The sequence below is a fragment of the Gossypium hirsutum genome, chromosome D02 (genome assembly GCF_007990345.1).
Source record: "Gossypium hirsutum isolate 1008001.06 chromosome D02, Gossypium_hirsutum_v2.1, whole genome shotgun sequence".
Lineage (NCBI taxonomy): Eukaryota > Viridiplantae > Streptophyta > Magnoliopsida > Malvales > Malvaceae > Gossypium > Gossypium hirsutum.
This window is the reverse complement of record NC_053438.1, coordinates 3,727,200-3,744,081: the sequence shown is the minus strand read 5'-3', so window position 1 is coordinate 3,744,081 and position 16,882 is coordinate 3,727,200. Positions and strand designations below refer to the sequence as shown.

Below are 16,882 nucleotides of genomic sequence, written 5' to 3'. Positions count from 1 at the left end.
TGTACAATTTCATGCCAAAATAAATCACAAACCATGATCCCTAGAATCTAATTAATATGCCTCAATAGCACCATAATATAACATGCATCAATTCAAGTAATTAATCTTATCTCATGTCAATTAGATTATGATCACATATATGCCTTATATGAAATCCAAACACCAAATTATCATCACGCATAAATGACCCTATCACCAAAACATTACATTCAAATGCTATCATTCAAGTCAAAAGTTAGCATATCAACTTGCTAACAAACATATATACAATTATACATCACCATTTAACACTCAACTTCAACAAAACATGTATTTACAAATCAACTCCTATTACATGCCACATTACTGAGTTTAATGGTTTAAAAGTCTACCAAAGTGGAGGTTGGATAGTATGACCTTCGAGATGATCCTATCACCTAGTTCTGCAAAATGTTAACTACAAGAAATAGAAAATGAAACAGAGTATGCTTTAAATAAGCTTAGTAAGTTCATAGGTTTAAAACAATGTAACTTACCTTAATTCCCACAATTACATGACAAAACAATTAACTAAACGATTTATCCTATTACCACAATTCATATCAACAGTGAGTTCATCACATTTAAGTCATATCATTCCATATTATACAAATTGATCCAAATCAATATCATGTCAACTAACCATTGAACATAAGCAAACTTTACATCATTCAACTATCATTTATTATATTATATTTATTACTATTCAACCAATGTCCCATTTATAAAAACCGTTAACTTGATGAACTATAATGAACAAATACGAATACATGGGTAACCACTTAAAACACATATGATTGCTCAAACGAGCCATACCATTGATGAACACACTTGGGCACTAAGTGTCAAGCCTGTAGACTATACATCCCTCCAGAAACACACCTGGGCACTGAGTGCCAAGCTTATAGGCTACACATCCTCCCCCCAAAATACACCTGAATCACTGTAACTATAACTTAATAATTCGCAATAAATGCTAAATTTTGATACAATCAGTGTGATCAGCACATCATTACCTCATCACATATCAAACCCATACAGCGTGCGAAATACCCCTATTGGCATGCCAATTGTATCCTATCATATGTTCATTCGGGCTTAGTACACATTTCTAAACATCATTTTACAATTCGATCCTTTCTCATCTTTGGTACCAATTTGTAAACATTTTCAAATACATTCAAATATCATGAAAATCAATTTGTAAACCGTGTACCAGCACACGTCCACAAGTCATTGCCCAATTGATTTTGTGGAAAAGATTTTCAACACCAAAAATGACAAGTTTTGTTGCTTGTTGTAGTGCTAGATACGAAGGACACTACCATTGGCACTTTGGCAACTACTTCAAAAAAGTCTACCTCAATGATAAAACATTTATCAAGGTTGAACAAGCCTTCTATCGAAACCATTTTAGAAAACCGTGGATCGACTTTTGAAAATGAAAATTGGGAGCCGCCACCGATCTTTTATTATTAAGGTGTGATCGGGTCACCTTGAAAATAATTTTAGGTCTGCGAATTTCTGAGAAAATAGGTTCGGGAGTTAGTTACGCACGAGGAAGGGTTAGCACCCTCGTAACGCCCAAAATTGGTACCGAATTGATAGTTTAACGTCTTAATGTCGAAATTTTGAAAAGATTTTAAAATACGATCCTTTTCTTTTGGATAAAATGAATTAGACGATGAGATTCACTTATTTCAAAGAAATAAATCGTCACACTCAGTAAGTTAGAGTGCAACATTTTAAATCTTCAAAATTAAATTTATCTCTTGACTTTTAAAACCCATGCGTTTTGAGAAGGTTATCCGATTATTTGAATTAAATGAGAAAATCAAGACCCAGTAAGTTAGGGCTTGATTTCACAATATCCCTAAATATCGAATATTGCCTTTGTTAGAAAAATCCTCGTCTCGAGAAAATAACATGTCATATCCAATGCGTTAGGACACAACGTGTCGAATTCCCGAGAATGGGTTATTTGAAATTTGTATGTAAAGAAAATCTCGATTATTTAGATTCAACGAAGAAAATCGGAACCCAATACGTTAGGGCTTGATTCTTTCGAAGATCCCAAATACTGATTATTACTTATATTTTTTTAAATTTCTTTTTTTTGAAAATCTAAATAAAATGGGCGTAATGGAATGATGATGATGTAAGCAAAATAATACAAACGAGGGCTACGAAGTAAAATAAATACAAAGACAAACTAATAAAATACACAATTGCAAACATATAAGCAATAAAATTATAACATTCATTCTAAATGATGATGAAAATATAAATAAAAGATAAATAAAGAAATGAATAAAATTACAAGAGTAATATATATATATGTATATATAGGTATAAAAAATTTGTAAGATAAAAAAGCATGTAAGTATATATATATTCGTGAAATTAAAATGTGTATTGATATATTAATATATATAAATTATAGAAATATATATGAAAATATAAGTATGTACATATTTAAAACAATAGAACATAAAAATATATATTTAGGAATTGTTAAATATATGTATAGGTTATAAAAATGTATACGTGCATATATATATATATATTTAAAAAAATTATAAAGTATAGAAGTCGCATGTATATACATATATATATAAATAAAAATGCATATAGATTATAGAATATAAAAATATATATAAGTATATATATATATATATAAAACAAAGTTTAAAAACAGTATAAGTGGGTAAAAAATAATAATAATAAAGATATTTAAAGATATTTACATTTAGCTAAACAAATAAATAGAAATATGGCAATAATAGGTAATACCAATGGTGATAATATTAAACTTATTAATTTTAAATAAAAATAAATAAAAAATAAACAGAATAATAAAAAGACTAAATTAAAAATTAAGATGAATTTCGAGATTAAAGCTGTAAATAACTAAAAGAATGGTCCAGGGACCAAAATAAAATGCGCTAAAAGGGCGAATGACCAATCAGGAAATAATCCCCACCCTAACACCCAGCGTTTCAACACGGACTAAAATGAAACAGAAATGAAATGATAGGCCAAATTTAAAAGAAGCAGCATAAACCAACTTGAAACCAAACACAAACAAGGAGGACTTGGAGCGCAAATAACCCTCCCTTTTCAAAACACGCGGGTCAAGCCACGATCGGATCGGGTTATCGGGTCATGGCTCCAATATGGCACCGTTTTGGAGCCACTGATCAGACTCCAAACGGCGTCGTTTCACATCCCATAAGGGCCAAAGTTAAAACCCTAATCTGATAGGCATCCTTTCATTCTTTCAAAACGAAAAGAAAGAGAAAAAATAAAAGAAAAATAAAATAAATAAAAAAACAAAAAAATAGAGAACTTAAACGCTCTCCTCTCTGCGCCTCTCTTGCGCTCTCGACCCCTGCCGAGACTCCGATGGCGACGGAGATGGTCAGAGATCCGGCGGCCAGGTAAGAGTTCTAACTTCTCCCTCTTTCTGTTATTTGCTCTATATATATAGACTTATATGAGGCTAATAACAAACGATAAGAAAAAAACCATCGGAGAAGAAAAGAAAGTGGAAGGAAAAGAAAACCTTTTTTTTTCTTTCTTTTGTATTGATTTTCTGCGTATGTTCTACAATATGCGTTCCCCCCTCCCTTACAAATGCTGGAAAATGGCATTTTTATTGCCGAAAAAATGAAAAAAGTTCCCCAAGAATATCCTACTATTTCTGCCCTTTTTGCTATCATTTTCTGTTGTTTTGCTCTGCCCCTGCTTTGTTTGTTGCGTTCGCTGTAGGTTGTTGCAGGTGCGAGGCCGTACGAGGCCAACTGGAGGCTCGTGATGGCGCTACGTGCGTGAGGTGCGCGTGGCTAGGGAGAGGAGGCCACTGTTGCGGCGGTTGGGGGGTGAATGCTGCTAAAGAAGGCTAGGGTTTCGGTGGATTTGGGCCATTGGGCTGGGGTTGGCTGATGGGCATTAGAATCGGGTTTAGGTTTGGGCTAGGATCTAGGCCAATTGGGTTGATTGGGTTTGATGTCTGTAAATGGACATTTAGACTATTATTAATTTTGTTTTTGTATTATTATTTTTTGATTCATGGGCTTTTAACTGGCTTATTTTTTGGTTTATGAGCCGGGCAAATATTGGGCCTTACACCTTCCATATTTAGAGCACAAACCCACCTTCACAAAGTAACTTTTAATTCATCTTGATTTATCAAAATCTCATCAAATCAATTATCATTAATATAAGGATATAAAATATCATAAAGTTAGTCTACATCTTCTTGGATTGCATATCTTAGTATATAAGGTAAGTAGGCCACATAAGAATCCTTGAAAAGTAATTTTATTTCATTCAATCTCTTCTTTAATAATAAACACGAGATTATCTAAACAATATTCTGATAACACTCTAGAATAATGTATTTTTATGTATTAATTATGTATTTATTCTGAGTATGATCTTGCTAATTTGAGCTATTTATGATCTTTTATCTCATAGGGACTAAATTTGAGGCAAAAGCAAAATTTAGGGCCAAAAGCGTGAATTTAGAGATAAAATGGGCCAATGTGCGACACAAGAGGAAAAGTTGGTGCCAAAAGTGCAAGCATGGAGGACACAAGGGTTGAAATGCAAAAAGAAGAGATTTTATTCTATTAAACTTTATTTTAATTATATTAGGATAATTAATATTGAGATAATTATTAAGGATTATTTTTAGGATTTTATTTTATCTTTATTTATCTTCAATTAAATGTATTTATCTTTTAGGAATTTAAGTAGGATTAGACTATCTCCCCTAGCACTATAAATAGGGGGTGAAGTGACTCAAAAGGGGATCCAGATATTTTTCTAAAAACACTTTCTCCCCAAAAGTTTAGGCTTTTGTTCTTCTCATATTTCTTTTTAATAAAATCTTTATTTTTATTTATTTATTTTCTTTTCTACCACAACCATGAGCCACTAAACCCATCTAGCCGAAGGTTGTCAAAAATCCCCAAAAGAGTTCATGAGGCTTAGAATTCGTACTTAGCCTCCTCGCTGAGTATTCTTCGTTTCTCCGCACTACGGGGCTGACGCTTCCGTCCATGTCCCTTAAAAAGTAAGCTTTTCAACGTATGCAAAGGCGGCCGCTTTGTATGTTTTGGGAAGGTTGCACAGTCGGTTCGTTAGCTTACTGCGTCAGAGGTTGGCGAGCCCAAGAGACAAAATGGCGTGGGATTTGCCATTGAGAAGCGTTGATCTAGCATAAGACGATCCCACAGAAGTGATTGTTGGCTAGAGTCAAATTCCACTAAATCGTAAGTCTAAATCCTTGGAGCTGGTGGTCGTAGGCGTCCTCTTCCACTATAACTGGCTTATTGGGTTTGGGAAGGATCATCTAAAAGCCGAGGATTGAACCCAAGGCGGAACGAGACAACTGGAGGCTGGAATCTCCCATAAGAATTTCTTTTCTCTCAATTCTATTTTTAATTTCTCTAATTTTAGATTCAATATTCTTAAATTTGTTTTTATTTTATTTTTCGTTTTCAAATCCAAACATTTTATTATGTTATTTTTTTATTTTATTTTTTTCAGGCACCCAAGTTTTCTTGGGCAAGATTTTGCCTAGGATTTTACGGAGCAAGATATTTTGCAAGTCCAGTCCCTAAGGATTTGACCCAACTTCCCTTTTACTATTCTTTTTCATTATTTATTAGGGATAAGATATTTTTTGTGCTTTCAACGACCGCATCAAATTCTAAAAAAGATGCAAGCAAAATAATCAAAATATTTGGGTCAAAATTACCAACAATAAGGAAAATTTTGTGGCTTGCGTAGTGCCAAGTGTAACAGTCACATCTTAAGTCACTACTCCTAAAACTTGCCTTAACACATTCTTTTTTATTGATTGCATGTTTTACCATATGGGAAACCGGTAGCTACTTGCATATCATTATATATAAAGGTGGGAATAGCTTAGGAATAGAGAAGGGGTAGTAAAAGCTAGAACCTTAGATATATTAATTGTCATCTCTTAATAGCTATGTAATTCAAAAATTATTATGTAGCGGTTCAATTATTACTTGAATTCCATGTTGTGGTCGAACGGTGAGAATAAGTATTGGAGAGTGGACATAGGCAGGGGAAAGAGTAATGGTGTAACGTTGTAGAATCATGGAGAGAGCAATCTTGGTTTCTATTGTTGCAAATGTCATACCAACACAAGATCGAGGACCCAATCCGAAGGGCAAAAATGCAGCCGCGGTGTAATTGGTAGCTTTGGCAATCCCGTCGGCAAATCTCTCTGGTTTAAAAAGATGCACATTATCCCCCCACAAGTGAGGGTCACGGTGAAGTCCAATATTTAGAGGCAGAATATCTAATTTAGCAGGCAAGACTAACTTTCCCAACTGTACTTCTCTTGCAACTGTTCTTGCCAAGCCATTTGACGGACCATACAATCTTAGAGTTTCATTGATGATCATGGTCATCTGTTTGCAAAATAGAAAATATGTTAGATTACATCATGTTGTGAAGGCTATTTAAAATCTTGGTTTGATTGTTTGCTTACTGTTTTAAGTTTGGTGATGCCTTCGAGATGAGGATTTTGGTTACCAAATATGTCAATCACCTCCCTTCTTGCTTTTTCTTGCCAATCTCCATAGATTGCCAAATGCAAGACTATCCATCCCAGTAGGGAATTAACTGTTTCTTGTCCGGCAATGTAGAAAGTTTTACATTCATCTACCAGGTCTTGCAATGAAAGCTTATTTTTCTCATCCAAATCATTATAGGCATCTACAAGTAATCCAAAAAAATCATTGCCGAAGCTATCGGCTTCCCCATTCACAACTTGGTCTTCTCTCTTCTTAACAATCTTTATTACACAATCTTGTATTCCTTTTGCAAGTTTTTCAGACTCTAGCAAATCAGTAGATTTCCATAGCTTGCTGGAAAAGCAAACTATGGTAAGCTATATATAAGGAGAAAACCAAAAGCTATGGGGAATAAAAGTCCAAAATTTGCATTCAAAAGCTAATTGAAATAAAGGAAAAACTTGGGATTAACTAAGGTTATAGGGAACATACTTGATGAAAGGAATTGTAGTCTTGGACATATTTAGATTAACAAGTATTTTCAACTTGTACAGCAGGGCAAAAATCTTCTCCCCCTCCAAGTAACTGCTACCAAATGCTGTTTTGGAAATCACTTCTGAAGTCAATAATCTAAATTCTTGAAACACTTCAATCTCCTGGCCTTCTTGGCCCTTCCACTTTTCTAGCATTGTTTCAACACTAGCAATTGTTGGGTATGGGTCCCACTATGTGGGAAACCCATATTTTATGCTATAATGTTTTGTCCCTTCTTTGGTTTTGTCAAAAAGCCACTTTGGGGTTTTTTTAACGGGTGTTGGGCAAAAATTTTAGCAGGAGAGCAAAAAAAAAAAATATCTCAAATTAAAACAGAGAGAAAGAGAGAAGAAAATTTCAATTTTTCAAGCTTGGTGCAGCAGTGATCAACTCTTCGATCGAAGGTCCATCCGTGGTTCGATTGAGCTGATTTTTGGACAGCAGCTAGGTGATAAGGTGTTCTTGACTTTGTACGGTCGGATTTTTCATCCGAGTCTTGTAGCGTCAGAAATACCCATTTTTCAGCAGCTACGTTTTTGGTGATGTTCTCTCATTTTTCTCTCTTTTGCTAAAGATTACATATTGTTAGCCTTGTCGGAGTTGAATGCTTGTTGTAGGCTTGATATTGTGATCTTGTAGTCGAACATTTGATGATAGTAGAGCTCTTTATCGGACTCTAAAGTCCCGTGGTTTTTTACCCTTGATTTAAAGGGGTTTTCCACGTAAAAATATCGGTGTCTCTATTTATTTTTGTTGTGGTTGCATTAGTTGATTTGTGGTTGATTAAGGTTGCTAGAGAACATATCTTGTGCTATTGTGCTTGCCATAATTTTTTGACAGGAGTTATAAGGAGAGAAAGAACACCGGTTGTGCTTTCGCTTTGTTTCGGTTGTTCGGTTTCTTCCCAACAAACTGGTACCAGAGCTTGGTTATTGTGTCAGATAATTATGGAAATTAATACGAGCAAGATGATTATGTTGAATGGCACAAATTATCAACTTTGGCGGAATAAAATGAAGGACTTGTTGTTTGTGAAGGCTTTGCATCTTCCGGTCTTTACTACTCAAAAACCCGATTCGAAAAGTGATGAAGAATGGGAATTTGAGCATCAACAAGTGTGTGGCTTTATTCGGCAATTTGTTGAAGAAAATGTTTACAATCACATTGATCAGGAGACACATGCTCGAACATTGTGGGAGAAGCTTGAAAGCTTGTATGCTTCGAGGTCGGGCAATAACAAGTTATTTTTGCTGAAGAAAATGATGGCGCTGAAATATAAAGAAGGAATGTCTATAGCTGACCATGTTAGTGAATTTCAGAGTATGATGAATCAGTTGCTTGGTATGGGTGTCAAATTTGATGACGAGATTTTAGGACTTTGGTTGCTTGCTACTCTACCAGACTCTTGGGAGACCTTTCGAGTCTCACTCATTAATTCTGCCCCACAGGGTATTATTACTTTGGATTTGGCTAAGAGTGGTGTGTTGAATGAAGAGGTTAGAAGAAGATCTCAGGGTTCTACATCACAGTCCGAGGTGTTGGTTATCGAGAACAGGGGAAGAAACAGAGACAAAGATGGAAAGGGTAGAGATAAAAGCCGAAGCAAGTCAAGATCGAGATACAAGAATCTTGAGTGTCATCATTGTGGTAAGAAAGGTCATATCAAGAAATATTGCTTCAAGTGGAAGAAAGAAAACAAAGGTGGTGGTGATAAACACGACCGGAATGACGATGAAAAATCCGAGCGTGTTGCTACTGTTACTCGTGAAGATTTGTTAGTTATTTGTGATCAGAATTTGGTCAACCTAGCATGCGACGAGACCAGTTGGGTGATTGATACTGGTGCATCACTTCATGTCACGTCGAGGAAGGAATTCTTCACATCTTATACTCCTGGTGATTTTGGGGTATTGAAGATGGGTAATGATGGTTTGGTTTCGGTTATTGGTATGGGAGATGTTAGCTTGGTAAGTAACAATGGAACAAAGTTAACTCTCAAGGATGTCAGACATGCACCGGATGTCCGTTTGAATTTGATTTCTGCAGGAAAGCTTGATGATGAGGGATTTTGTAACACCTTCAGTGAAGGGCAGTGGAAGCTGACTAAAGGCTCCTTGGTTGTGGCTCGAGGAAAGAAGAGCTCAAATTTGTACTTGATGCAAGCTTTGACTTCTCGAGAGACGGTGAATGTGACACTGAATGACAACTCAACTGAGTTGTGGCATAAACGACTCAGTCACATGAGTGAGAAGGGGCTTAACTGTTTAGCGAAGAAGAATCAACTTTCAGGTTTAAAGAATGCTACACTGAAGAATTGTGCTCATTGTCTAGCAGGAAAGCAGAAAAGAGTTTCATTTAGAAGCCATCCTCCTCATAGGAAATCAGAGTTGCTAGAGTTGGTCCATTCAGATGTTTGTGGTCCGATAAAAGTAAGATCACATGGTGGTGCACTTTACTTTGTGACTTTCATTGATGATTGTTCAAGAAAGCTATGGGTTTACACTTTGAAGTCTAAAAATCAAGTCTTTGAGGTGTTTAAACAATTTCAAGCATCAGTTGAAAGGGAAACTGGGAAGAAGTTGAAGTGCATTCGTACTGATAATGGTGGCGAGTACACAGGGTCGTTTCATGAGTATTGTCTGCGACAGGGAATCAGACATCAGAGAACACCACCAAAGACTCCACAGTTAAATGGGTTAGCTGAAAGAATGAACCGAACATTGATTGAGAGAGTCAGATGTTTGTTGTCAGATGCAAAGTTACCAAGATCGTTTTGGGCTGAAGCTTTGAATACAGTGACACATGTGATAAATCTGTCTCCTAGTGTTCCTTTGAAAGGTGATGTGCCAGATAGAGTTTGGTTTGGTAAAGACGTGTCATATGATCACCTACGTGTGTTCGGTTGTAAAGCATTTGTTCATGTTCCAAAGGATGAAAGATCCAAGTTGGATGCCAAGGCTCGACAATGCATTTTTATTGGTTATGGTCTAGATGGTGAGTTTGGTTATAGACTCTATGATCCAGTTCAGAAGAAACTCGTGAGAAGCAGAGATGTTGTCTTCATTGAGGATCAGACCATTGATGACATTGATAAGACGGAGAAAGTGGATTCACAAGGTAGTGGTGACTTGATCGATGTGAATCCGGTTCCCCTAGACTCTTCACCAGATCCTATCCAGGATGATGTGCATGGTGATGTTAGTGGTGACCATCAGACTATAGGTGACTTTGATACTCCCATAGATGATGTTGTGAATGATCAACAACAAGCACCTATAGCTCCACCAGCAGTTCCACTTCGAAGGTCTTCCAGAGATCGACGATCTTCTGTCAGGTATTCTCCTGATGAATATGTTCTTTTGACTGACGGGGGAGAACCTGAATGTTATGAAGAGGCTATGGAGAGTGAATGCAAAGATCAGTGGGTTGAAGCGATGAAAGACGAACTTCAATCCTTGCATGAGAACCATACTTTTGAATTGGTGAAACTGCCTAAAGGCAAAAGAGCTTTGAATAATCGGTGGGTTTACAGGTTGAAGCAAGAAGATAAGTCTTCATCTCCACGATACAAAGCTAGATTGGTCGTTAAGGGTTATACTCAGAAAAAAGGGGTTGATTTTGAAGAAATATTTTCTCCGGTTGTGAAGATGTCCTCTATCAGAACTATACTGAGTTTGGTAGCTTGTTATGACCTAGAGGTTGAACAAATGGATGTGAAAACTGCTTTTCTTCATGGTGACTTGGAAGAAGAGCTTTACATGGAGCAGCCAGAGGGTTTTGTTGCACAAGGGAAAGAGGACAATGTGTGCAGATTGAAGAAGAGCTTGTATGGTTTGAAGCAAGCTCCAAGGCAATGGTACAAGAAGTTTGAGTCTGTTATGGGGGAGCAAGGCTACAAGAAGACTACTTCTGATCATTGTGTGTTTGTTAAGAGATTCTCTGGTGATGATTTTATTATTCTTTTGCTCTATGTTGATGATATGCTTATTGTTGGTCAGAATGCTTCTAGAATTGAGAAGTTGAAACAAGAGTTGAGTAAATCCTTTGCAATGAAGGATTTGGGGCCAGCAAAGCAAATTCTTGGCATAAGACTGACACGTGATAGAAAGGCCAAGAAATTATGGTTATCACAAGAGAGGTACATTGAGAAAGTACTTCAAAGGTTTAGTATGGACAAAGCTAAAGCGGTGAATACTCCCTTTGCTATGCACTTTAGATTGAGTGTTAAGCATAGTCCTTCCACAGAAAAGGAGAAGGAAGAGATGCAGAAAATTCCTTACTCTTCAGCCGTGGGTAGTTTGATATACGCAATGGTTTGCACGAGACCAGACTTGGCTTATGCCGTTGGTACAGTTAGTCGGTTTCTTTCTAATCCAGGCAGAGAGCATTGGAATGCAGTGAAGTGGATTATGAGATATCTTCGTGGCACTTCCAACATGAAACTTTGTTTCGGCAATGAGAAACCTGTTCTTGTTGGGTATACAGATTCAGACATGGCCGGAGACATTGACTCGAGGAGATCTACTTCAGGTTACTTAATCACTTATGCAGGGGGAGCTGTGGCATGGCAATCGAGACTGCAAAAGTGTGTTGCATTGTCCACCACCGAATCAGAGTTCATTGCAGCAACCGAAGCGTGTAAGGAGATGCTTTGGATGAAGAAGTTTGTGCATGAGCTTGGTTTTACTCAGGAGAAGTATGTCCTGTACTGTGATAGCCAGAGTGCTATTCATCTTGGTAAGAACTCAACTTTTCATGCTAGATCTAAGCATATTGATGTGAGGTACCATTGGATACGAGATGTTCTTGAAGCTAAGCTGTTAGAGCTTGAGAAGATACACACTAATGATAATGGTGCTGATATGTTGACGAAGGCCTTACCAAGAGGAAAATTTGAAGCATGTTGTTTGACCTCCGGTATGGAGGCATTCCCCACATAGTTGGAGGGGGAGATTTGTTGGGTATGGGTCCCACTATGTGGGAAACCCATATTTTATGCTATAATGTTTTGTCCCTTCTTTGGTTTTGTCAAAAAGCCACTTTGGGGTTTTTTTAACGGGTGTTGGGCAAAAATTTTAGCAGGAGAGCAAAAAAAAAAATATATATCTCAAATTAAAACAGAGAGAAAGAGAGAAGAAAATTTCAGTTTTTCAAGCTTGGTGCAGCAGTGATCAACTCTTCGATCGAAGGTCCATCCGTGGTTCGATTGAGCTGATTTTTGGACAGCAGCTAGGTGATAAGGTGTTCTTGACTTTGTACGGTCGGATTTTTCATCCGAGTCTTGTAGCGTCAGAAATACCCATTTTTCAGCAGCTACGTTTTTGGTGATGTTCTCTCATTTTTCTCTCTTTTGCTAAAGATTACATATTGTTAGCCTTGTCGGAGTTGAATGCTTGTTGTAGGCTTGATATTGTGATCTTGTAGTCGAACATTTGATGATAGTAGAGCTCTTTATCGGACTCTAAAGTCCCGTGGTTTTTTACCCTTGATTTAAAGGGGTTTTCCACGTAAAAATATCGGTGTCTCTATTTATTTTTGTTGTGGTTGCATTAGTTGATTTGTGGTTGATTAAGGTTGCTAGAGAACATATCTTGTGCTATTGTGCTTGCCATAATTTTTTGACAGGAGTTATAAGGAGAGAAAGAACACCGGTTGTGCTTTCGCTTTGTTTCGGTTGTTCGGTTTCTTCCCAACAGCAATCATTGCTGGAGTCATGTTCTGTCCAAAGAATCCTCCAATATGTAAGTAGTAGCGATGGAAAACACTTTTCAACACAAAACCATGCATGAATTCAAATTAGATTTTATTCTAAGCTAGAAAGCCAAAAAATAATTATTTTGTTTTTTTTTTTTGGAATAATGCTTTCAATGAAATTACTTTTTTAATTTATATCTAACATTTTATGTGGTAAACATAATCAAACTTTTGAAAAATATTTTTTCACGATACTTCTTAACTTCGATGAGAAACTCATCCTTAGCAAACAATACAAAACTTTACTAAAATATTGTAGTGTGTGTATAATTCTCGTAAATTAATTACACCAAGTTTATATATTTGGAGGATTTACCTTTAGGCTTTCCCCATGGAAAGTGTGATTGGCTAGCTTTCGATACTTTGCCCATTTTTCCCCCTCAGTGAACGCAAGCCCATTCCCCATGAGCTTCCTACTAATTTCTGGAAGCTTCACTTTTTGAAAAATATTTTTACTATTTTTCAAAACCTCTTTAACTAGTTCAGGCTCAGAAATCACCAATTCAGCTCGAGCACCGTCCCAATAAACAAAGTTCTTCCCTAATCACATAAAAAGAAAAAGGATCAATCTTTCTTAGAACTACGAGTTATAAATCTTAGTGAAAAAAAACTGCATGGATCTTACCATATCTGTTGATCCAGCTGTAAATATGTGGCTGTAGTCTGGGAAATAAATCATCTGTCCAGGCCACAGGTTTGCCTAATGCTTCTTGTTTCGTTTTGGCAATTTCCTTGTTGTTGCCATGGATGAATCTGATAGGAGGTCCTTTGATTCCCTGTGAATTCAGTATATCCTGTATACGCAGAGGTATCCACAGATAATCGTAAAGGAACTTGATTAAAGTTACGAGGAAGAAACAACACGCGACAAGAATCACAAGCTCCATCAAGCCACTCATTTTTCCTTCTCTCAACACTGAATCCAGTTGCTCCTTTAGTTATTCTATTGTGATTTCCATATTTAACAAAGCATTTAAATGGTAATTGAGTGGGATATGGTTGTCATCTTTCCTTTTGTTCCTTCGTAGATAAGGTAAAATATCATATCTGTGCTGTAATGTCTTACCATTAATGAGGAGGCTTGAAATAATTTAGTCATTATTTATACGTTTTTGAGGGTGAGATGATACTAATATTAATGCACCAAATTATATCAGAATTCTCTTGTGCTTGAGCGAGAATAGTATTAGGATGAATGACCTAGGTTGTTAGAAATGTATTATTACAAAATAAAATTATTAGCATTGACAGGGAAAAAAAATCAATTGAGCATAAATAATAAAAGAATCATTATTGTGTTATGGAAGAACAAGCAACATCGTCAGTCACTCAATTATACTTAAGTTTTACCGATTAAGTCTTAACTCGATTAGTATAAGTATTATTGTCAATGCAGGAGTATGTTGGTTTAAGTGTGCTGAAGTGCATTATCCTCCTAATTATGGATTGAGAAGAGATCACTATAGATAGTTCTAGGCATTGTGAATTGTGACACTTATTACTTGATTCTTGGATATCTTATTAGTAATAATTACTTTTGGCCACTAGAAGTGGAAAGAAATAGACAAATAAGAGAACAATTAGAGTTCTCAATACCACCCTTGAAAGAAAAGAGAATTTATGAAAAGTAGTTAGTTATTTACCTATCGTACACTTGATAAATTTATTATTTAATTAATATTTCTTAAGGGAAAGGAAACATGTCTCATAGACAGCATAATTAATAATTAAATGAATCTAATTAGTAGTTAAATTTTTTCTTCGAATAAAATTTGTTGCATATATGTATAACTACGATATTTTACATATTTAAAATTTGTACTGTATCATATTAATAAATTGTGATAAACACTCCTCGATACAGTTAATTTTAAAAATTTTGAATGTACGTATATATTTAAACAATTCAATCACAATGTACAAAATGAGTATTAAAAAAATTGAAAATATATAATATAAATCTCATTGTATTATTAAATATGCTGAATTTTCTCGACATCATAGTAATGGAATTTAGTGATGTCCTTGAGTTGTCGGTTGTGTTATAGCTTCGACCCCTTTTCTTTCTTCACCGATATCGGTTCCGATGAGTTAGCTAGTCGTTACTATGACAATGAGAAGATAGCGATTTAGATTCTAAATGACGAGAGCACAGGGGGGGAGAGAGAGAGGATATGCACTCGATGAGCAGTTCTTAGAGATGTCAAATGCGGGCGGCATAGAAACCAAAGAAAGATCTTTGTACGAGGATGCTCAGAGGTGCTTTAGTACAGCTGGGTAAAAAATTTCTAGAAATGAAGATTTATCTTAGTCAATTACTATTTAAGATACACAACGTTTTGACTTAAATGGGGAGAACATTCAAGATGGGTTCCCTTCTGACCCAAAGTTGAATGGATCAAAAATGAGGTGAATACTGATGTGGGCCAATCTTGCCTGGTGGACTATAATGCAAGGAGGGCTATGGAGAAGGTGTTCTCTTCTTCTAGTCCAGGTGAAGACATATGTGGTAACTTTTAGATTGGGAAATTGTCGTTGTTGCTACTAAGAAGGAGAGAAGGTTGAAATCCACCGACGACATTGAAGATATCTTTTGGGAAAGAGCGGATAAGAACTAGTAAAAGAAGGGGTTGGAAAACTCAAACTAGAGTGATAGATTTGCTAGTCAGATTCTCACTGACTCAGATCTGCAGAATAGGCGAAGAACCTTGAGTCAAGTGGCGAAGGAACTTGGAATGTGGGAAAGCTTTTGGGGTTGTCTGCGAATTGTGAAGACTAGGTAAAGTTGATTACTTTAGAATGCAACGATAGAAACTTGGTTAAGAATGTCGATTCAATATGCTGCAGGTCTGGTGTGTTGCAGGTTTTTGGTTGGTATTTTCATCGGTTTCTGTTTTCTTTAAATTTTGGTTGTGTTTATGCTTGCTAGTGTTTTTTGTGGCTTTATTGCCTTTGATCCAAATGTCGATCCTATCTTGGAATATCAGGGGTATTGGTGCTAAAATTAAGTACAAAGTGGTGAGACTAGCAGTAGTTCTTAATAAATTGGACACGAACTGTCTTCATGGAAGTAAAATGGTGAGTGTGAAGGATCAGAAGATTAGATCTTTGTGGCCTTATGATGTTTTTGGATTCTCTTTCTCCCCTTCAATTGGACGCTCAAGAGGTCTCTTGGTCGTCTGGGATATTGATTCTTTGAGTGTTGGATCCAAAATTTATATGCTTCGTGTTCTGTAATTGATCAAAAAGTGCTATGGTAGAAGGTCTTGGACCTGAGAAGCTCTCACAATGGTAATTGGGTGTGCTGGGCGATTTTAACGTAGTTCAAGATAGAAGCGAAAGAATAGACTGTAGTGGTAATATTGAAGGCAGTAAAGAATTTAACGAGATAATTGATCGTGGAGAATTTAGGTAAGATAATGGACTTGCGGAAATTGCAGCAATTAAGCATACTCTTGCTCTTTTTATCCAATCGAAAAGATGCTACGCTAATGGTCTGATTGTTGGTATAAAAAACAAATCTGAAAGACCATGGAAGTGTTGAAAAGTGGCCAACCATGCTGTTGTTATATTTTTTTTAAAGTGCATGCAAGCTATTTGCATGTTGCAGCTCTTGTGCATGCTGCATTAACAAGTTTTTTGTTTAGTTACATTGTAATTAAATTAGTTGAAAATGAACAAGCTGATAAAAGCTTGAAGTGTTTAGGTAGTTGAATGACTAGTTTAGGTGGCTTGTTTATGTGCACAAGCAATGTTAACAAGTTACTAGGCTACTTAGTGGTAGTAGGCAGTATTTAGTGATGTATTTGGTTATAAATGTATTGTTTTCTAGTTGAATGAATGAGCAAAATGAGCTATCAGCCATAATCTCCCTTGCTGCAAGATTGTGAGCAAGTAAAAATATTTCATGCATCTTGCTTCCTTGTTCTATGTCCTGATAACCCCAACAGGAAGCTTCGGGGTATTTTTCTGACATTCATTGAATTGTGATTGAGATTGGTTCGGTGCTTTTTCATCAT

At 36.2% G+C, this 16,882-nt stretch overlaps 1 protein-coding gene and 1 long non-coding RNA gene across 2 annotated transcripts; one reads left to right on the top strand and one right to left on the bottom strand.

The window, feature by feature from the left end:
- Nucleotides 1–6,029: 6,029 nt before the first annotated feature.
- Nucleotides 6,030–7,264, bottom strand: LOC107915221 (cytochrome P450 CYP749A22). The gene is made up of 3 exons (XM_016844386.2): nt 7,068–7,264; nt 6,551–6,929; nt 6,030–6,470 (listed from the first exon to the last, which is right to left on the bottom strand). Exons 1-3 carry the CDS (start codon nt 7,262–7,264, stop codon nt 6,030–6,032), a joined length of 1,017 nt encoding a protein of 338 aa, XP_016699875.2.
- Nucleotides 7,265–13,226: 5,962 nt separating this feature from the next.
- Nucleotides 13,227–13,961, top strand: LOC121214433 (uncharacterized). Its single transcript, XR_005910040.1, has 2 exons — nt 13,227–13,557; nt 13,652–13,961. It is a non-coding gene; the product is annotated as an uncharacterized lncRNA (long non-coding RNA).
- Nucleotides 13,962–16,882: the final 2,921 nt, after the last annotated feature.